The sequence below is a fragment of the Gymnogyps californianus genome, chromosome 5, assembly GCF_018139145.2.
Source record: "Gymnogyps californianus isolate 813 chromosome 5, ASM1813914v2, whole genome shotgun sequence".
Classification (NCBI taxonomy): Eukaryota; Metazoa; Chordata; class Aves; order Accipitriformes; family Cathartidae; genus Gymnogyps; species Gymnogyps californianus.
Window position 1 is genome coordinate 9,849,657 of NC_059475.1, and position 23,381 is coordinate 9,873,037.

Genomic DNA, 23,381 nt, shown 5'->3' on the forward strand with positions numbered 1-23,381 from the left:
TGATCTATGCTTGATTTCCATATTTAGCAGTGCAAAGTAATAATGAAAAAATCATAATGACTTAAGGGAATTGATCAAATATGGTATTACACGTTATTTTGCTTTGGACAGGAGAAGGCGGGACACTTGGTAGTTCAAGAAATCCATTCCACTTTGCTGCTCCTGTGATTTAATATAAAAAAAGGAAAAAAAGACAGACACATGTTTCATAAATGTATTGGATTCTAGGCTTTTCAAAGGTGGGGTTAGAGTAGTGTACATATTGCAGTGTCTGGAATTTCTCTTCATAATTCTTCTGATTCATCTAGGAATATTCCAAATGAATCTCTGTCAGTTTACAGAACGGAACTCTGGAGGCTGTCAGACTTCGTTGTCTGCTCAGGCAAAAGATGTGACCTGTGAAATTAATGCTTAAAAAAACCCAAAAAACCTAATTTGTTGGCAAATTGCCAGCCATCATTGCACTTGTAGTTACTAATGGATTGCATGTCACAGAAAGTGACATCCTCTCCCAGTACACGAGGTGAACCTCTTTCGGGAGATCTATAAAAGGACAAGACACCCAGCTGCTATTTCCAAACATTTCCTAGAAAACTGTCTCTCTGTCTCCAATATCTCTGTTCTTATCATCACGGTAAACTTGCAAAATACTTTCCATAGTTGAGCCTGCAAACTAAAATGTAGCGCAATATGGGACACCAAAACCAGGAGCTCGGTAGAGACATTGGTTTATGGCACCCTCTGGTATTCCTCTCCCATACTAACTTCTGTTTATTCTGTAGGCTATAAAATAACTCTTTTTCACCTACTTATCCTCCTCTCTCCCTGACACCTCCCTCCTTCCTTCCCTTTAACATTCTCTTTACTTCATAGGTACCAATTACCTTTCTTCACAGAGATAGCCTACTGTATGTGTAGCTAACTAAACTCTGAGAAATTGCTGTGAACATGCGTTTAGCTTTGTAAAATAGCTCTTTCAGACCTGCAGAAGGGCTGGTGTGTTTGAAAGCTTATCCATTTTTTTTCAGCTATACCAGCTGGTCTGGGAAAAGATATTTCCTCCTCCCACAAACCCTGCTTTGCATTACTAGCTTGCAATTTTAACCTCATATGCCGATGACAAAATAAGATGACGTGTCCACAGAACTTGAAATGAGGTACATGGTTAGCATAGTACCTTTTCCTGTTTGATTTTTCCATCTGTTTACCAAGTAAGAAATACTAACTTTTAACATGTGATTTTTTTCCCATGTGTAAGAATGCATATTTGAAAGTTTTTCATATATGTATTTTTTTCTTGTTTGCTGTCAGATAGTTTAGATTCCTTTCTAAATTGCAGCCACAAAACTTCCCTTGATATGAAAAAGAAATGGGTCTGTAAATCTTTGAAAGATTTCCCAAAGCTCCTTTAATATTTGAACTGAAAATCTGAGATTTAAGAAACTTTGTTGGAGAACTATTGGGGTTTTTTTTTTTTCTGATATCCCCAACTGCAGAATCTCTCTGCAGAGATTCTGTAGATAGTGACTATCTGTTCTTCATCTGCATTCCTAGTGACCTACAGGAATATCTAGCAGTACTTGGCATAACTGTGAATTGCACAAATACACTGAAAGAAAACTTTCTAAAAATCTTTCAGTGCCCAAAACCTGCTTTGAAATCATGTTCTAATACTTGTAGAGCTTTAACCATTGCATGCAGTAATAATACGTAGGTATGAGCTATCCTTAGGTTATGTTTTTTATCTGTAGATCTCAGTACTTTACAAAGATATTCTGCTATCCTGTCTGATAGGGAACTGAGCTACAGAGAGACATTGTGAGCTCAGATTCAGCCCAGCTGTTCAGCGGCAGAATGAATTCTGAAATGTAAGTCTCTTCTTAGTTCCGCGCTCTCACCTTGGCCATGCTCTCTCCTTGGTAGCATGTTGCTGATGTCAGACGAACACACACACACCACTGCACACCCCTCCCTTAGAATTCATGGTACTTCCAAATATCTAATTTGCGTTGGGTTGAAGATTTAAGCAGCTGATTTAGATTCCCAGGAACAATGGGTCTTGTAATGGAAGTGTCAACAGTCCATAAACTACAAAAGTGCTGCAGTTAACAGTCTGAAGTTCAAATAAACCTGCTGTCGAATAATATATGAAAAAAAAAGATGCATCAGTCCAACATGTTACAGTAAATATTTTCTTTAAAAGGAAGAAGGACTACTGAATCCAACAGGAGAACGTGGACAAAATAAACTCATAACGCCTAGCAGGAGGTTGTTGTAAAAAGTTTGCTTTGGGAGATGATTCTATTCTGCAGACATTAGCATGCCTGAATTATAGTCCCAGTTTGCAAATGTGTCATTGAGTTCAATGATGGCATCACCTTGTATTTATGTTTTCTTCTGGTTTCTTCTGTCTTGATTTCATGGTCAGTGCCAGAAATCCTAAAGAATTTTTCATCCTCCCCCTATCTGTTTGGTTGGGGGTTTTGTTGTTGTTTTGGGGTGGTTGGTTTTGTTTGGTTGTTTTTTTTTTTTCTTTGAAGATGATGTAATTGTTGGGTTTGGGTCTTTTGTGTTGATAGGATGTGTCTTCACAAGAATAATTTTCTTTTCACATTTACAATTTAATTTTTACTGTAATCTGGGCAAGTATTTATGTAATTAAGTCCTATTCTTATCAGAGTTGATTGAAGCTTGAATTACTTACCATATTGCTATAAAAAAACTTTTTAAAAAAGAGGATGGATTGATTGAATAAATAATAGGTGTATATAGAGCTTGGTGAATGGTTTTATAAATGATTTGTCCAGATATAAACCAATCATTTTCTTTGACTGCATAAGTTGTCTTTTATGTTCTTCCTGGAAAAACATCCAGCCTGGGAATCGGTAAAAGGAGGAGTTCTTCTGTATGTAAAATTGAATTTATACTAATGTTTGCCCTGGATTTTTATCCTGGCCGTTCTTGGAAGCTCCTTACAACTTTAAGAGTTCAGCTACTGAAAAAACAGGAGCTTTATCATGTGTTACATATCTTAGAGGAATAAAAATGCAGGGTGAGCAAGTCAAAGCAATAGCCAGTCTACAGGTGTTGAGCAATTCAAGAACTAAGATATGGTGATAAGAAAATGCTGAATAGCTAACTCTAAATGGTAAAGACGCTGAAAAGCTAAATTCAGTTTGATTATTGTTCATTAGTATTTTAGCCAGATTTGGTCAAGTTAGAGGCACTGAGGCCAAGGCTGATGCAAGAGAACCAGCAAACACATAAAATCAGTGAGAGGTGATTGAATAAATTACTAAGATGCTGAATTTTGGGTTGAGATTAAGGTTTTAAATTAACACAAACCCTTGCAGTCTTATTGTTGTGTGGTTTAGTTTGCAAGGAGTGTCGATGAACTCGCTTGGGGGTTTTTCTTGTGGGGTGGGGTTTTTTGGGTTTTTGGGAGTTTTTTTAGAGCTGAACTTTGTGATAAAAGGTTATGGCCAAGGTGACCATGGACACAGTGGTGGTGGGACCATGGCAAGGCAGCAGTGGTGGCCACCTGGGTGAGGTGCAGCAGGGGGGCTGGCAAAAGCACTAGAGGGGAGCACCAAGAAACATGTTCCCTCCTCCCCCTCCATGGAATGGGAAGTTTCTAAAGGCAGGGACTGGTGAGGGAGACAGTCAGGTGTAACTGGAGGAGATGTGACCTAGAAATTGCTGGTGCTCCAGGTTTGTGGCAATGAATTTCCTTAGTGGTAAATGAAGCCTCATGCTGGGCTTGGAGAAACTGGTTCTGTTTAATCTGCTCTTGGGAGTTTTCAGGGATTCCCAAGATAGTTCTTGAGTTGTTGTGTGTGATAAAGGGAGAGATTTTTTTAAGAACGTATTTACTCTCCAGTATTGGAAAGAATCCTGAGTTTAAATATTCTAAGAAGCCTGGGTCTTTCCTTAGCAAACCTCCTCCCCAAAATAGACTGAGTGTGGAAGATGAGTTTCTGTCAACATTTGATCTTGAAAGATCCATTCAAGAGCAGCCTTAGTTTAAATCCCGTTCTGCCTGTGTTATCCAGGGTGCTGGCAAGACTTTTCTAGATCTTTTGCAGTCTCTGTGTTGTTTGAAACATACATCTTGTCCCATGGTTTTCCAGCTTCATTCAGTTTTTGCCCCAGTTAAGCCCAAAAGGAACCTTAACAGAGCTTCTCTCTCCCCCTCTGTTTCTCTCAGCATTGCAGTGTTTCTCTAATAATATGTATGATGCTATTCTCATCATGTCAGGAACCAAATATTTCTATAAAATATATTAGAAATGAAAACTCTCTGTATTGTCAGTGTAAAAATATGGTAAAGACATGCATGACTGAACAGGCAAATGTAATTGAGCTACTGGGAAGTTTAATATTGGAGATGCATTGTATTGACTGACAGTAGTATAAATGGTGAACAGACCTCTGCAAACATTTACTGTCATTACTCTTCACTACTTGGATTCCTGAGAGAAAGGAAGTTGAGAACAGTGCTACAGAGCCATAGGAAATCATCTTAAGTGCCTCCCAAGCCCTTTCCTTTGTCTAACAGGACAACAGATATCTCCAGATCTTTTTCTAAACAGGCTTCAAAGACAGCATGGACCAATCTGTATTAGAAAAGCCTTATTCTTACTGTAGATAGAGGGGAATTTTAGTAGCAACGGGATTGTTAATCCATCTAAATCAATAAAGAAAGCTTCTATCTTGTTTAAGAAAAACTGACTGTGACTGCTGGGGGGGTGGGAAAGGAGATAGAGATGCAAATTAGACCAATAGCTAGATCTATAGTAAGACATAAAGGTCTAAAAATGAGATAGGCATATTTGAGAATGCAATCCTCAAATTCCCTGCTTACCCTCCCAGTCACCAAAGGTTTTATTGCCGATTGTTTTGCGGTGTTATTTGCCAGTCATCCAGCGTGCTCTTCCTTTGCCTGAACAGCAGTATCCTCTGTCTTGGCAGTGATGAGCAACTAAATATTTAGCTCATGAGGAAAAGATCTTTTGGGGACTTTCCTCAACCTATGTCTTTTAATTTGGTAGTGGTATTCAGAATGCACTTACTGCAAACTTCCAATATTAGGTGATCACATGAACCCTGAATAGCTATTGATCCCAATACAATTAATGTCTTCTGAGGAAGAGAAAACACCCTAGATCTCAGTCTCCAGAAAATGCATCCTAATTGATAGAGCACCTTCACTTTCCTTCTCTCTGGCTATTCATTTGAGCTTTGGCTCAACTTTAGAAGTCTAACATTTCCATGAGGGACTGAGGGTGCTTCCAAAAGACTTAGAGCTTCACGGTTAGAAGCTTCCTGAGAAGTGAGAGATGAGGATTTGAACACTTGCAAACCAAGCAAGGAATTGAAACTCATGTCTCTGACATCCTAAATGAATACTTTAATCACCAGCTCTTGTGTAAAAGAGTAGGCATAATTCTTGCTAGTCATCTTTTGAAAGAGATGTATACCCCTGCTATTATTACTATATTTATTTATATAATATATTAAAGCTGGGCTTAAGCTTCCAGCTCCTGGGTTTGGGAAGGCGAATCCTACAGCCCAGTAAAGTTATCAGCACCTGATGGCCATGAGATTTAGGGCACCTGTTACCTTGATGTTTCTTACTGGCTAGTTTTGTTGGCCTCTGCTCTGTGAACTGACTCTTCTAAAGGGTCTAATGATCTTGTAATAATCTTGTAATCTTGGTTTACTTTGAGGGCTAGGGGCCTTAAAATCAGGTGTTGCATAGCCAAGCATTGCATTGCACGTGTCGCCTTGTAGATAATTCCCAAGACTTCTAATAGCTGTTTGAAATCGTAGAAGCAGAAGGAAAGAAAAATTTTAAAATGCCACCTATGACATCTTCCAGTCAACACAGGGATGTTCTGCAGCAGTTAGTGCAGTCTTCTAAAATGCCATTTAAAAATGAGCTCCTTATTGGAAAAGCAAAAAGTAAGAAAGACTGCAGATCTTGTGAAATGCTTTTGTTTGTTAGGAAAGCCCACTTTGTGAGGGGGAGGGGAGACAGTTTCCTCCAACCATTACAGCTCCATCAAATGCAATATTACCCCAGTAATGATTGTTATGCCTAATAGTCATGGTCAGCAACTTTATTCATCCCAGAAAGTACACAAAGAAAAGCAGCACTGCAGTCTCTAAGATACGAAGCTTTCTCTGTTAAATTTGCCATGGATGGTTGGATTCATCAGTTTGCATGCATCTTTGACTGATACATCATGCTGGATGCTTTAGGCAAACACACACTAATTAGTAGAACAAATAGAAAACCCCAAGGATGCCCATGCTTAATGACATTGCCCATATTCTAAACTGTCTCTACGACAAATTACTCATTTCATGGCTGTAGGCAGTGCAAGTTAATTTATCTGTATCAGTTGCTAAGTTGAAGCATTCACTTTTAGCAAGACACACTGTATTATACCTTTCTAGGAAACTTTCCAACACTTTAGCTTTTAAACAAAAAAGACACTAGAAGTAACAGGCCACGCCAGTTCAGGGATAAAAAAAGAAGGGATATAGAATCTATTGTAAGTTTAAAGAGTCAATAGATGCTGATGAATTAGTTAACTTTTAATTAGTTTGGTACCATATAAAAACAAAAAAAATTATGAAATGGACTTGATATGAAATCCTTGGAGGAGCGTTGGGTTAGAACCCAGAACTCTGGCTCAGAACAAAGGAGGATTGTGCAGAAGCGTGTGCGGTTCCCATCATGAATGCTTCAGTCAGGTAATTGCTTTTCAACCAATCTCAGCAAAAGAAATGAGAAGTCAAGTATGGAGAACAAAGCAAATTCACAGGCATCTTATACAAATATGGTTACTGTTGTCATTTTCAGTTGTGTATTGGTTTCTTTTTCGTCACTGATAAATTTGACTGAAGAACCTGGATAAAGTGAACCTCATTCTTATAAAATGAATGAGGTGAACACAGCGGTCAAATGATACCCAAGAGTCTATGACATTGCTGAACTGTAGTCACTTAATTACCCAAATGAACATGGGTCTTCGGAAGCATGCAAATAAATATCCTGCATAACCAAGCCAACTCAAAGCTTCAGTAGCAAAAGCAGACTGAATATTGTTACCCTAAAGACAATGGGTCAAGTTGCCTTTGTACTGGCAGGTTGGATGGGAGGGGAACAGTGAAGGGAGCGGATTGAGTGAAGGCAGATGACCCGGCAGATTACACTGGAAAATCAGGATTGCTCTTTCTGCCTCATTCAGCAGGATGAGAGGAACAGAAAACGCAACTTGTGCTGGAAAGACCATTTATCCTGCCATAGTGGAACCCTTTTCTCAGCAGTGGAAGTCTCAACAATCAGCCTGGCTCTCCAAGTGGTCTGGCAGAAGCAATGTAGATGGTACCACGACCACTGTTGCAGGTGCCTAAGCGGGCATGTGCTTAAGAATTGGATGCCACCGTTCAGTGTGGTTACAAAAGCTTTGACTGCCATGTCTTCAGAAGTATACAGATGGACATTGTTAATAACTCCAAGTTTGCAATAAAAGCTAAAATCTCATCCAACAGTTAACACTGTCTTTACTGAACATATATTTTGAGGTTGTGCTGTTTACATTCTTTATAAACATGTAACGTAGAGACTAAAATATAGACAAGCTTACAGTAGCAAAGCTCTTGGCAAATAACCTTCCAGGAAGTAAAAGGTTCAGCATCCTCACAGAGACCTTGAAGAAACATCTTTATTTGGCACACAACACTAGGTTGTTGCGAAACCACTTCCAAAGGTAAGTTTGAAACCCCAAAATTTGCAAATCTGATACTAGCAAATAACTTAGTAGGTACCAGGAGGGTTTCAAGCTGCTTGCTCTTTCCTGTACTTCCTTGGAAGTTGTGCTTAAATGCAGTTGTATTCATCAGTCTGCTACAGTCTTGCCCCAGAGAAAGCGGTTAGAAGGGATTTTGTGCCCTCTTGTACATCTGGCATCCTGAAAGTATTCAGGTCCTGATGGAGGGCGTACCTTTCCGACTTTCTCCTCCAGTTACAAAGTGGTGGAGGGACGGAGAGAAGAGCAGCATTTGGGGATCAAAACACTGGAGTTAGGGACCCCAGGGGTCTAAGTTCACTACTTCCCTGCTGCTGTAAACTTCTTTTGTGGATTTAGATAAGTCATTTGGTGTCATTGCGCCTCAGTGCGCCTTGTATAAAGGTGAAATAATGAGACCTGCTCTCTCCTTGCTTTCTCCTGGTTGCATCTGCTTGGATTTTTCTGAGTGTCAGAGCAGACCTCCCATGTTCAGTTAGGTGAACTGTGTTCACAGCTGTCGTGTGTACGTGGTGTGCTTGCATGTACACTTGCATAGCCTGCATCTCTGATCTGCACAGTTGCAGGTTGATGTAGAAAGGAATCTCTTGTTTCTGGCACATCCACCTCTCCGCATCTCTCTCTTCTGTGGTACTCGAGATGCTTACACCCGAGAAGCTGCAGCAGATGCTTCTTGCTTGTCAAGCGTGCAGAGAGCAAGCAGTTGTCTTGGTCCGTCTGTGCTGATTTAGTTGATAATGTTTACCATGCCTGCTGGTTTGGAGAAAGCGGGTGGGGGGGGGGGGTGTCGGGAAATTCTTTGAGCCTTGTTATCCCTACAGTAACTATAGACTTTGGCGGGAATGCGTGTGATTAATTTCAGGTCTGTGGGCTCAGCCCGAGCGGCAGCAGCTCTCCCCGCCGCTGCGCTGGGTGTCTAGGAGACAGCAGCGTCCCCCGTGCTCCGCTCTTTCACCAAACCCTGTGAATTCAGCTCGGTTAAATAAACATCGCCGAGCTGCTAATCACACGCTCTGAAACAAAACAGCACTTCACTTCGGGATCTGGGCAAGATCAGACTTCCCTCCCTCTCTCCCCTCCTCTCCCCTCCCCTCCCCTCCCCTCTCCTGCCTCCCTGCTTTTCCCCTCCCTCTCCCCGGCAGCCGCCGAGCCGGTCCCTCCGACCTGGCAGCCTCATGCTGGGGGCCGCTGCCGGCTGGGGCTGACCGAGGCCGCCCTGCCCGCGGCCGCGCTGCCCGCCCTGCCCGCGCTGCCCTGCCCGCCGCCCGGGCCCGGCACCCCTCGCCGCCGGGCTCCCAGGCACCGCCGCCGCCCCGACGATAAAAAGTTGTGCGGAGCGCCGAGGATGGGAGCGCATCTGCAGCCTCTAGCCCTGCGGCTTCTGGCGTTGACTTTCCCCTTGGTGGCGAAGGGTTTTTCTGACGAAACCTTGGAGAAAGCCGCGAAATCCGAGGGATATTGCAGTCGGATCCTGCGAGCCCAAGGCACCAGGAGGGAAGGGTACAATGAATTTAGCCTCAGGGTGGAGGGCGATCCAGAATTTTACAAGCCTGGAAACAGTTACCGGGGTAAGTTGCCCATCCTCTACATCCCGTACTAACGATAATGGTCAGGACAAGTGTCTGAAACTACAACGTGTCTCTGCCTGTCATCTCTGTATCCCTTTTGGCGTGTGTGTGTGACTGTGTGGGTTAAGACAGGGTAATATACTCCCACGCATTACTTTATTGGGGATGCTTTCATGACAAGTGAGAGGGAGTTGGATTTCACAGTATCACTTTACTCCCAAACATTAACTCAGTATTAAGAGGAATTTCCTTTCTTTTATGAATCCTCTCTACCGGCTCAGCGCTAGCACAAGATCACAAGTTGATGTGATACAAAACACACTCTTCCCCCGTTTACCTACTTCTATAGGATTTCTTCCTATCCCTTTAAATATAACACAGTAAATAGGAGAAGCTTTAACATTCAGCAGGAAGGAGAGGAAACTCGGAGCTAATTGTTCTTGCCCTGAAATATGAATGTTAATATAATGAGTTAGCATATGGGCAAACAGTGATGCAGCACGCTGCCAACTTCCCACATTTTCCACTTATGTTTATCCCACCCCCCTTTTTTTTCCTGGGGAAATGAACAGATGGTTCAAACAGGAAAGAGGCAGAGACAGTGCTAATGACCACTGTAAATAAGAGATGGAGGCATTCGTTCTTCGCTGAGCATTTCACGTACAATCCTTGAAATTAACTTCCAGACCACATTTCAGCCTATTTTTCGAATTAATAGGCAAAGGCAGTTTTTGTCACTTTTCCTGCCTCACCGTATAATGCGTTTGGAAACAAACCTTCGTGGAGTATAGTTAACTTTGTATTTTGAAAGCACTTTGGAAAGAATTTGGACATTTTTAGGTACCATAACTAATATACTCTGTTTTCCAAAGTGATGCCTATAAATTTTGACAGTTTCTTCTAAGTGTTTCTCCTGACCTTCTTTAGATTCAGTGTAAAGAGCAATGTTTTCCCATTGCGTGAACATGGGAATCTTAGTATAGATAAGGAGAAAAAAGTGTGCACATAGCATAATCATCATGTTCTCTTAAAGGTTGGAAAATACATCTGCAGCAGTGACTAACCTGTTTCGAGCATCAGCCTGTAACTTTGCATGATTTTTGATTATTTTTTTTCTCAAGAAATGATTTATTTTAATGTAGTGTGAGGAAATGCACATTTCCCACAGATTGGTTAACTGTTCCAGACATTAGGATTAGTACCTGAGTCTGAAAGATTTCATGTTACATGTCAGTTAGATACGTCTGCTAAGCAGGATAAAGATAAGTGTCAAGTTCTTTGACAGTGACAAATGTGAATGTTCTTAAAAAGTTTTGGAATTTACTTCTGTAAAAGCATTATTGGATATTTTCAGTCATCTACCAAAGAAGTTTGTATTGCATGGAAATGTAGGGGGAAAGAAACTCCCAGATTAATTAGCAGAACTAATTTTCTGGAGATATTAGGTCTTGGCATTAGGAACTCAATTAATAAAATTAGTATATTACAGGTTCTTGGAAGTGAGAAAATTACAGCTAATAGTAAAAAGTTAAAATGTAGACCAAAATATGTGCCTAAGTTTTTGTTACTTAAGAATGATATATTCAAGTGGCACATAAGCTTTTCTAGGTAGTCCTTTAAGGACACTTTCTGAATGGTTGGAAGAATGTAAGTAAATGTTACAGTAACATATACATTATCTATGGCAATAGTTAAAACTAACATCATTACAGAAAGTTTCAAGAGCTCTCTTTCAAAGGAATTTCTGCAGTACAACCTGAACTTTATTACTGTTTTATACAAAGGGTAGACAAATCCAACTAATGATAAAAAAATGAGGGATTATGGCAGGTCTGTGGGGCTTTTTTTATCTGTAAATTACTAGATGTACAACACAGCAGAAGATTTGCACAACCTCCGTTTCGCTGGAGCCAAATGTGCCTGTTTCCATGGCCTCTGTTTGATTTAATGCAATCTGGATCCTTGGCACGTTCCCTAGTGGGCTCCTGGAATAAACTAGTATTTATGCAAGGTGAATAACACAGGAATTAACTGCACATACAAATGCCGTACTCCACCAAATTGATGGTAGAGAGGCATCCGTTTATGTTCGTGACTCTCTCGATCATTGGTTGATGTGACATCCGTGTAAGACCCTCAAGCTGCAATGACTGGAGGAAACATCGCAGCACTCTTGTAGTGTGGGAATCGGAAGACCACAGTTCACAGCTGCCATTTGTCTTTGGGAAAATTTTTATGGCTTTCCTGCAGTTATTCACCTTTAGATCAACCAGGATCTATTTACCCTAAGGGGAAATCCTGGGTGGATCTGTGTGTATGGAAGCCTTGGTTTTCCACCCCTCTGGAGCTGTGATAGAGGAAAATGGCCCGGAGCACTGAATAACCTATTTGAATGGGTATGCACCTCCTCTGGTCTGCAAACACTGGCAGCAGTAAATAAGGACACATTCTCCTGTCTCAGAAATTAAAAGTGAGGTAGCAGCAGGGCTCAGGAGTCACCCTCCTTTCCTCCATCATGTCTAACAAAGCAACAATGGCTATGGGCTCCGTGGTGTCCCACAGGGGAGGTGACATGACTGATTTCTACCATTTTATTTGGGACTTCTGATGCTGTAGCCTGCAAGTGGCCTTTATCTGCCTGGTCTTTCGGGCTGTGATATTGTTGCCTCTCCCCTTGTGGAGCAGGCAGCCAAATGCATGTGCTGGGTAGGTCTTCCCGTAGTACCAGGTTTGTGGGCACACCATCCTGGGGTCAAAGTCCTCTCCTACCTGCTGGTTAACTTAGACCTTGATGTAGCTGCTCTTGCTTCCACTGAAGGTCAGAGTTCCCATTGCATTCAAAGGGCACAAATGAGCCTTAAGTTTAGATGGTGTTATGGGGTAATGATCCTTGAAAGTACTCAGTCCTAGCTTTATTGATCTGTAGAGTTAGATTAATGATTTCATGTGATTTCCATGAAAAATGAGGTAAGTTTCATCCTATTAAAAATATAAATGAAATTGCTTCTGAAAAAAGGCAGTAGTATGTCCATTTCATGTGCTAACATGCAATGGAGATAGTTTCCTCTCTAATATCACAAAATTGTTGTTCTGATGAAGAAAATGAAGATTTGACTATTTGACTAGCATAGTCCTTAGGATGCTTCCATTTTTAATGGAATTTCCACTTGTAGGTCTGCTCAGCTTCTCAGTTTTCAAGGAAAAGCTCATTTAATGTTACACGCTCCATTGCATTGGTTTGGGGACTTCTAAGGGATGTTGAATCTTTTTCTTTCCATTTCTTTCTTCCCCCCAACAGGCAACCACTCTTTTCTGTACAAACAAACCCTCATTCTGTAAATATTTTAGCGATTCTCACGTTTCACAAATTATGGATAAAAGTAGATAGTAAAAGTGTATTTGTTGGTACTTGTGCAATGTACAACACAGGATGTGCTGTAGTGTAGGATGTGGAAAGTCAGATTTCCTGCCTGAAACCAAAGGAGCAATTGCTTTGATCACCCCGCCTTTAGCTGGGGACACTGGGGAAAGAGGAGTGCTTGAAGGTGTGTGCCAAAGTGCAACTTGTAAGGTAGTTAGAGATTTGCTGGAGGGGATGGAAACAGACAAAAGTAACTGTTGATATGTAATCTTCCCTTTAAAGTAAAGTCCTTAACTTTGAGACTTGCACTGAGATTTAACTGATCTTTACAGGAAGTTCATATTGTTCAATGAATTAATGTGAACACAGTGTGAGCAATACTCAGCTGTTCTTTAAAATGGCAGAGTTGAGCCCAAGAAGGAGACCTCTCAACTCTTATGCAACCAGGAGCCGCTATCTCTTGTGAAAACCAGATGTAGTCTGACAGCTTCCCACTGCTGCCTGTGCAATGCAAGCCTCCTTCTGTCCTGAAACAATCAGTCCAGAGCCAGTGACTACAGAACCATCCCCATAACAAGACTCTGTATTTAGGAGTGCTTCAAATAAAGCCTTGCACTGCAATGTTATCTTAGCACACTGGACAGTTCAGAGAACGGACAGAAATCTTTTCAGCTCAGGTGTTAACGTTTGTTCTGGCCTAGCTCAGGGCTGACCAAAGCACACGGCATCTTGGTATCCTTAAGCTGAGGTTCCACAGACACTTAAATCCCACACGAGTCCACTCTGCTTCTGCGGGTCATCATCCTCCTGGCCCCTCACTTGTATCCGGGTGTCCCCGCCACTGGCAGAAGCGCTCCTGGGGCTGCACAGTGCAGCCGCTCAGGGACTGGACCCAGCTGAACTCTCCGGTTGGGGTTTTTGGATTTGTTTTACTTTTCAGCTGGATGTGTTCCCTAGTTCAGCTGACAGCACAGCTGCATGGATGTGGCTGATGTACGAGCAGTGCAGGGTGGGGGAGGGCAGGATCACTCATGTTGGAGGAAGCATGGATTTATTCTGGGTTAAAATGACTGTGCAACCACAGCATGAGTATTGCTAACCTCAGGCATTCAAAAACTATGAGTCAGGCTTTGGAATTACCTTCCTTTTTTTTTTTTTTTTTTTTTTCCCCCCCGATGACTTTTGTAGTATTTTAGATGTCCTCTATTTTACAGGTACGTGTTTGTTTAGAATTTTGAAAACTGTTTGGTTTGATCAGTAAATTTGTGAGGAAAATGATGAAAACTGAGTCAATTCACAGTTGGATTCTCTGTTTGCTTGCATAACTATTTAAGTATTTCTGGTGTAACCTTTTACTCACAGTGATTCAGAGTTTTGAATTACATATAATATATGGAAAAATTTGTTGCATATAAAAGACCTTTATGGCAATTATTTTCTAAGAATCAGTGTTCAAGCAAGTGTAATGCGTTCATCCTTGTTGAGTTCAGCAGAGTGCTGTTCTCAATTACTGCAACTGAGAGGCTGGCTGTGGACTTTCATTTAGATAGAGCTGCAAAAGTTTGCAAAATTGGACTAATAATACTAATTACCGGGCAGATAATGAATTAATGAATTGCAGCAATACTTAGAAATGTAATCAGATATTTTAATGCTATTATGCTACTACTCAGTTCCTGTATATAAAAAGCAAAAGTTTCTTTCTCCCCCAAAATGATGAGGTTTAATCTCATAATAAGGTTCCATGGAATGAAAAGTGTGCTGAAAATCTTGAGAGTTGGGGGACTTGCTATTATGCCCATCACTACTCTAGATTTGTACAGGTGTTTGCAGGTGTACAGGTCTAAACATGGCACTTTCAATTTTTAACCTTTTTGTGTATCTCTCTAATCCTTCTTTTTTCACACATAGTCAGAAAAGTTACGTATTTGTACAAACACTATGGTTTTTAGACCCAAATACAGCTGCATAATGCTAAAAATCTTCAAATATCCTATTTTATATTTTTCTACTACTGAATTTCTAGATCAAAGAGCTCGCCATATGTTCCAAATGAACTCTGGGCATATTTTGAGATCCATATCTTTTAAGGGCAATCTGTCACTTTTAGTAACATGATTCAACCCCTCACAGCCTATTTGTGTGAGAGGGAGTCTCTTGTGAATACTTTTCTATGAAGCAGCATTGGTAGTTGCAGTTTGCTCATGAAAACTCTGGGTGGTCTTCAGTTTTTATTGTGCCAGTCAGGGTTTGAGAGTGTGACAATAGTGTACTACAAGCAACACTGTCTGCGTTACGCTTAAAGTAAAAGCTACTTAAAAGTATTAGTAGTCCAGTTTGCTGTCTCTTTTCCTTTAATTCAAAAAGAGTTTTTCCCTAAAATTTACCTCTGTTTCAGAAAAAGGTTCCTATAAGTTGTTGAAAAGGGTTCAGTAATTTTAAAACTCCCCCAAAGGTCCTGCCTCAAAGCTCTGCCTCATTCCATCTTTCTGATAGTGTTCAAAAGAGCCACAGCTGACGTAACTCAAATGTCGCTGGATGGTGCTTAGGTACTGATGATGGCAAATGGAAAAATCATACAAAGGTATCCTGCACTAGCAGAAAATGAGGGATGTAATCCTGATGCTGAGCATGGTAAAATCAGATGAGTCAGCATTACGTTATTTGTTCTCTGCTGGTGGATCCAGTGATGCCTTCCGGGTCAGGACTGGTGTGTGAAGGGTGTTTTGCTGATGTGTAGGATGCTTTGGCAATCAGAGCTGGCAGCACAATCTTCAGAGGTCAGCTTTAGCCATGAGTTTACCTTTGTGTCCTGTTCTGCCCTGAGGTTAAGGGAGAGGAAGGACAGTTTTAGAGCGGCCATCTCCACCAGCTGGAGTACTGTGGTGAGTGTAGCTGAGCTGGAGCAGGCAATAGGGTCATCTTGCTTTACAGTTAAAGAAACTTTCTATGTACTAAAATGCCTAGATCGTTGTCTATGCTCAGAGCAGGACAAAAGCTGAAGCCAAATATTCAGGAGATGTTCCCTCACATTTAAAAAAAAAAAAAAAAAACCCACACAAAACCCAAAGAAAAAAACCCCAAACGTGTCCCAGCCCCCAAACCACCACCACCACAGTAACCCTCCTGTGGATTTGAGCAATTAGCAATCTGCTTTAAAAAAAAAAAAGTGGGGGGGGGAAGTGTGGAAATAAAAATAGCTGAGGTATTTCACATCATGCCAGTGTTTTTTAGTTTATGTGGAAACTGGGATTGAACATTTTGTATTCTGGCTGGCTCTGCTTCATGTTGTTAGTGCTCTAGCTTTTGTTAATACCAGTTTAAACCACACAGCTTTCTAGTTGAACTATGAAATTATATGCAAGTGAATATGCAATATTCACAATTAATATCATGTTTTCATTATTTCTCTGTTCATTATATCTCAGTGACACTTTCTGCTGCCACTCCTGCTTACTTTCGAGGATTCACTTTGATCGCTCTCAAGGAAGGAAAAGAAGGTGACAAAGAAGAAGACCATGCAGGAACTTTTCAGGTGAGAGAACTTTCTCTGACCTGTACCTCTAGGAGTCTTCCTTACTGTATGCTTGGCTCAAAGGGAGATTTTATATGCACAGCAGAATGCTTAAGTAAGCATAAGTATTTGTGGATGTTGACATGAGAACAACATAGTATATTTTATATTACACACAACCTCTTCAAGCGGTCAAGGCTTTTCTACCTTGACTTCAGCTCGCCTTCCCACATTCTTACACTTAAACATGAGCATCAGTTATTTGAACTAGAACCTAGGACACCTGAATTTGTTATCCAAAGTGAACATGAAAATTGTTTTATTCACATTTTGCTTTTTGTATTTCTTTGCCTAGATATTTTTGTCCATTCAGATGTAGATTATGAATCTGAGAAGTGTTTGCCACAGCTGTAATGACTGTTTTATCAGTCATAAATTAGATTCTGCTGTTTTATTGACGCTCAGTAGTACTTTACTTAACGAACACATTCAGTGGGATGAAATGTTGTTTATCATTATTAAAAGGATCAGTATCCAGAGCGATGATTGACAAAATAGTATTTCCAGCTATTTCAAGATCACATTGCATGAAAGGAATTCTGGAAATTAAGAATACACATCATATTTATGAAAGTAGGTAGAAATTATATAGGTTTGTTTTTTGTTGATTCTCAGATGAGGTATTGTTGCCTATTTGACTTTCCAAACTTAGAAGTACTGTTGAATGATATTGATTATAATTTACAGGATGGATAACAATATTGATACTAATTTTAATGATGATTTATAGATAGAAGATTTCACTTGCTTTGAAGCTTTTCTGTATTTTCAAGGGAAATACTCAAAAGTTCTAATTTTAGCGATCTACAAGGAGACAGAAATCAACTTAATCCTAGCATCTCTTCCTGAAGCAGCATCTTTTTTTTGTATATAGCAAATATGATGCGCAAACTCCCTATCTATTTGCCCTGTTTTCCTACTGAGTTTGCCTAGAGGCCTCTTTCTGGTTTTCATACATTTTGTAAAAAAAAATCTAGAATAAGTAGGAACTTATTTGATGTTGAATAACTCCATCTTCCTTAAAATGAAACAATTTCCTAATATTATTTGGGACAAATTTGTTTAATATGGACAGTTGTTTTGTTGGTTTTTTTTAAGAACTAGCTAGTATTGAAGCATCAGCTACTGTTAAGAAGTAGAAATGGCAGTGCTTCATCTATTTTAAAAGAAACTTGTCACCATTTACTTCTGTATTTCAGTTGTTAATGTCTCTATAGCTATGGTTAATGGGAAAGACTTGGCCTGAGTTTTGCCTTTGTGGCTAGGCGTATGTCTAACCCATAATGTAGTGAGAAACTCACTAACCTTTGCTATACAGAGGAATTTTGAAGTCAGCAGAGTGGGATGCAAATGGAAATTCTATATAGACCAAAAAAAAGCCCAATGGATCTCAGTGAAGGGAAGACTGTTTAATTAGCTTTACTGTATGGATTGCAATCTGAAATCACTATTCTAATTGTCAGATGAGAGTTTCAAATTTTATGCATAAATAAATTTGTATTTCAGTGGCACAAACAGTACTCACTGTGCTCATCTCACATTAGCACAATTAACTGAGGTTCATTCAGATAGTGCCTGACAGTTCTGCCTGTGTTGGTACAGATTTAAGACTCTTATTTAAGTATCCAATGAATGCCTATAGCGATAAATACCTGTGTCTCTTGTATCATGGCTAGGTGCTAGTAACTAGAGGAGGAAAAAAGATGTTTAGTTCAAGTGTTTGCACGGTGTTTTTATTATAATGTGAAGATCCTAATGGTGTCTAAACAGCAGAATAAGAAAAAACTGTGTGTATAATAACTTGCATGCCACTTGCAGTTACATATTTCCTGTGCTCAGATGGAGAATATGTTATTCAATGAATTACCTAGTGGAACAGAACTCTGAAAATTACTTAATAGTGGCAAGAGACTAAATGCTACTTCTGAACTACTGGTGTAAGCCTCTGCCTCCGTGAGGAGACATATATACTGTTCAAATAATAGTCAAAACAAAGCGCATGAATGCACTGCATGAAGCAAAGTGCTTCATTCATATTAGCAAGACTTTGCAGTATAACCAGAATAGAAAGAAATGAAAGTTGACCAAATAAGACATACGCTTTCCTCCCATGCCTCAGAGACTGTAAAACACCATATTTTCAAGCCTGTCAGCGCCACTTTCAAATCATGAAGTATGGGTTGCAGTGTCTTTCATGGGGAAAACCTGAATCCACACTCTGTACTCAGGTCAAGATCCCATTGGGGCTGTGGCTTCTGTTTTGCACAGCTATTCAGTGTTAAACTGATCAACAGGTGTAATGCCTCAAAGTACTGTAGAGGGGCATGTGCTAGAACAGCAAGGTGTTAAATAAGGACTAACATCTCAGTGGCTCGTATGGACATGGTACACTCAGGCTGGAAAAACATTGTTTTCAGTGGTCACAGTCACGCTGCAGCAGATTGAGTGCTGCAGCCCATTGCAACGGATGAACGTGCAGTAAGCGACTGCCATGAGCTGGCCCTGCAGGGGCTTTGCTCTGCCTTTTACAACCTCCTCATGGCTCATTTACTCTTGTCTGACTCTGCAAGTCAGCAGGTACGGTCAATCTTCATTAATCATTAAGCTGCAGGGTCTTGACCCTATAAATAGCACAGCTGTAAAAATTCTTGGTCGGACAGGTATTTTTTTCTGTACTTTTTTTGGTTACCTTTATACTTGCCATGGAGATGAGACCTTTAGAGAAAAGTGGTTTGGACGCCACCATTCTAAATCTGTTTTCCTCTGAGAAAATTGAGGCTTCTAAATCTGATTTTACTGTTGTTTGTTTATTTAATGCAGCCAAACTTCTTTTTCTTTGTCCTTGTAGCACACCCAGGGCACAATTTGGCTTTAAAATAAACAAATCGCATTGTCTCCCACAAACACACAAACATATGTTGAACAGGTAAATTAACTATGGTTGGGGAATTAAAGATGCCAAATTCAGTCACGGAAGTTTGGGGGTATAATAATACGGCTCTTATGCCAGTGGTAATTGTACAACTCAGGGGCGCAGTGCAGCGCTCTGAAAGCTTTGGATATCGTGTCCCATTGGCCTCTTTACACAAGCCATTCCCAACTGTTGTCATGCAGACTGCTGATCTTTCTCTTTTGTAACGTTTAGCAACAGTCTGCAAATTGTTTGAAGGCAAGTTATACTCGAGGGCAACAATCAAGCACAGATTGACTATAGAACGGTATCTATACAGGCCATTTTAATCAACATATGTATGCAATGCAGTAGATTTAGTCTGGCAAATAATGCAGAATAATAGAAATGTAGTGCTGAACCTCATCTTGTCTATCTTCCTCATTCTCTGAGGAAGAATAAATATTCCAAGAAAATTCTTGGTGGATGTTTTCTGAATCTGTTCTGAAGAAGTATTCAACAACAACTAATTAATCTCTCCAAGTGGCCTGTTCAAACACTTCAATATATTATATTTTATAGAAAATTTAAGGAAAACTTTATAGAGCTTTTACTGTCTTCTAAACTGAGTCTTCACTAATAGTGGTTAAATTGCTTTCTTATCAGATTATCTTCCTAAATTAAGGATTTTCTTGATATCTTATGAGACAGTTATTCTGAAGTTTCCCTTATTCTCTTTCCAATTCCACACACTCTCTACCTGTTTCTTATTAAAATCTTCATTGTAGGGCATCTTTTTTCAATTTTGCCATTTCTGCAGTCAAGTTGAGAATTCAGTCTTATTTATATTCCCCAGAATTGTACATAATAGTCAATCTGGACCCTCAGCATAAAATCATATAGAATTTAGATACAATAATCCTTTGGAGTATCATAATTGCTTCCCCTGTCTTCATGCAGGATCCTCTAAGTGTATGTAACTTGCCTTTATTATAGGAGCATCTCAGTATTGTACAGGAGGTCCACGATAAAGTCCTAAATCCTTTCCTGTATGTATTGCTGCCTACATTGTGATTCCTCATTTTCTGTCCGTGCATTTTATTCCTTCTAAGTGTAGAGCTTTGTTCAATTTATCAAGAAAGTTCTGAACTACAATCCTATCCTTCAAAGTGCTCACCATTCCTCCAAAAATTGGTGCTGTTTGTGGACTTTACAAATACATGCTTGACAATTAAACATTCAATATAAAATATTGTGTGCAAATGTGACCTGCTTTTCTGATGTACAGTGATAAACTGAGTCATAAAGACTCAAAATTAGACAATTCTCTGTATTGTTTTGGCATAATCAGTTGTTAGATTCTTATGTTATGCCCACTATCTTTGTGATAGTTTAGTATTAAATGCGTTCATCACAGTAGTGTTCCTGGAGGTGTCCTTTTGACTTTCTTTGCTCTAGAGTGGATCAAGAAATTCTTAGTTTAGGCCACTGAATTTAATGACCCACCAGTGCAAAAACCAATGTAAGAACATAAGAAGGCACAGCAGTAACAAGAGTGAAGGTTTCATTAAAAGTATGGCATCTATAAAAGCTAGGGACGTGTGCTGAAGACGAAAACATTTAAGGAAAATTGGAGTAGTAGTGAGCTAAGTAAGGTAAGTGGTCCTTTATGCTAAGTCCTCCTTCTCTGGGTTTACCCTGAAACGATAGCTCCAAACATTGCCTTTGTTTTTGAAGACATGCTGACTAGTGACCAGTTCTTTTGATGCTGTTTAGCTGACTGATGTGCTTACCAAAGCTTTTAGATTAAAAGGTATTTTTACAAGCTCTTCAAAAAGCAGTTACTCAGTTGCTGTGTTCCAGCATTTTATAGGAATCTTACATCTTTTTAAGCAGTTGATATACTGCATTTTGAAAGAAGCAGTCTTAAAAGGCTTTTAGCCACTTCTCATGATTTATTAGTTCTTGTATTTATAAGGAAAGTTTGTTTATAGTTTCTTTTTAAAAAAAAGACTGCAATTATTTATTGAGCTTTTTATATTAACAATTAAGCCATACTTACGTAATCGTGATGTTGCACTCAACTTGTATGTTTGTTTGGTTTTTTTAACCTTGTATCCCAATATAAGCACATCAGGCTCCTTAGTAAATGGCTTATTCTGAGATGTATGAAATGTAGTTTTGTTTAACAAGTGCTCAGAACTGTCAAGTATTTTGCTCATGTTTGCATTCTCTATATTCCCTTTCCCAGCATCTTATCACTGAAACTGAGTCTGTCATCTTACTGCTTATAAGCATATGGAAGTAATGCATTTTTACTCTGATTTGATGTGAAATGTTCAATCACCAATGGTTTGCAAATCAGGGGGGATGAATTTCCAGTTCATAGTGAAACCACATAGTTTAGGTTTCTTAGTAAAGCTTCCTCACACTAGTGAATGAAAACAATGTTTCTATCTAATTAATTTTTCAAATTTTAAAAATTTTTCAGGGTTTTCATGAAGGAGGGCTGAGACATTACAAGTAGGAAACATAATCCTCAAGTGACATATGATGGGGGGGGGAAAGAATGGACACTAACTATTTACTTGTGTCTTTAAATCTAGTAATTATGTGGCCATGACATTATATACCTACTTTACATTTGTCAAACAGAAAAGAATACAAAGCTGTCTACATTGGTTTCAAAGAGAGACAGATGTTGTACCCCCAAAAAGGGGCGGGGAAAGCAGTTGCATCCAAACCCCTAAATGAAAATTCTCTTTCTGAAGTGTTGGTCAGCAGTTCTACTATCAGCAGGAGATAAAGCAATGTGAAATAGCTGTACACAGTCATTAAATTCATGATCCAAAAATATAATTACAGAAGTAAGTTAAATATGAAAGAATCAGAATATGCCAAGTATATGATTTGGAGACTGAGAAGGTAGAGATGAATTCTGAGTCTGTAAAATTTAAGTCTCCTGGTCTTTTGCATTTGCAAGAGTATTCCCGAATTTTCTTTCTATAAGAATCATTGCATATGTTATTCTAGACAGGAAAAAGAAATAATTTTATAATAGTAAATGGTAAAACAAGCTCTAGTTCCCCTTTCCTGTAGGGTGGAATTGATTGTCCTTGATGAAAACTTTCACACATTTTTCTAGAACTGTCCAACTTCCATATTATGATACTCGGGGATTAAATATGAGCTTAGAAAAAAAAAAAAAGAAAAAAGGTATCTGCCATAGCCAGTTCTAGCATTGATTGGAAAATGTGAACGCTTTGAATGAAATTAAATACAAAAATCTCTGGTACAGTGGAGAAACCTTAACCTGAACCACTTATTGGCAAGGTTTCAGTTAAAAATTGTCTCAGGAGATAGTTATGTCTTGCTTCAGACAGTAAAAGATAATAATTTAAAAGAAGGGTGATGAGCACCAGGAACTTGCAGAAGAGAAACAGCTCTGTGATAGTGATTATTTGCTACTGATGAGGCTGTAGAAAAAGCAAACTAGAATCTGACCATGTAGGGGTTTTTGCATCCTTTTTACGTTTATTTTGTTTGTTCCGCTTTGGGTTTGTGTTACGAATGAGGCAAAAATTTTTACATTGCAACATTTCCCTCTTTTTTGCATTTACTAAATGTTGGCTTGTTATACCTTGGGAACTCCCTCAACTCATTGTATACATCGTTGCCGTGTCTTTTAGAATTAATTATCGAAACCATAAAATCGCACAGCCAAAATCAGAAAATATAAGAAATTTTTGAATAGTGCTTTGTTACGTATTTTATTACAGTGTATCTCTGAAGTACTAGCTAACACATATTTACGAAGAGGAAATAAATATTAAATTGTACTTGCTTGCAATGTAACTTAGTTCACTACTGAACAAAAATGGGTTTCAGTTTCTTAGCCTAGGCTCTCACTTCTATTGGCAACTTGCTTATCTCAACTCTGCAGGTTTTCAGGTAGCTTCCTGGTTTATCATGTAATAGGGAAAGAGCTAAGAGGCTTTCTGTGAAAGCCCTCTGAGGTTTATGTGGCCCAGACTCTTCCACCGTGGACGCTGGGAGGATGAGGGTCAACAGGTACAAGCTGAAACAAGGCAGGGTAAGACCAGATATAAGGCAGAACTTTTCCTCTATGAGGACAGTCAGGCAGTGGCAGAATTGCCCAGAGAAGACT

The 23,381-nt window shown here is 39.6% G+C and overlaps 1 protein-coding gene across 1 annotated transcript in view; it reads left to right on the top strand.

The window, feature by feature from the left end:
• The first annotated feature begins 9,058 nt into the window (after positions 1–9,058).
• Positions 9,059–23,381, top strand: part of SPON1 (spondin 1) — a 206,466-nt gene continuing 192,143 nt past the window's right edge. The window contains exons 1-2 of the mRNA XM_050897080.1: positions 9,059–9,388; positions 16,178–16,284. Coding sequence (XP_050753037.1) covers positions 9,166–9,388; positions 16,178–16,284 — 330 coding nt within the window. The 5' untranslated portion in view covers positions 9,059–9,165. The remainder of the gene's footprint in view (positions 9,389–16,177; positions 16,285–23,381) is intronic.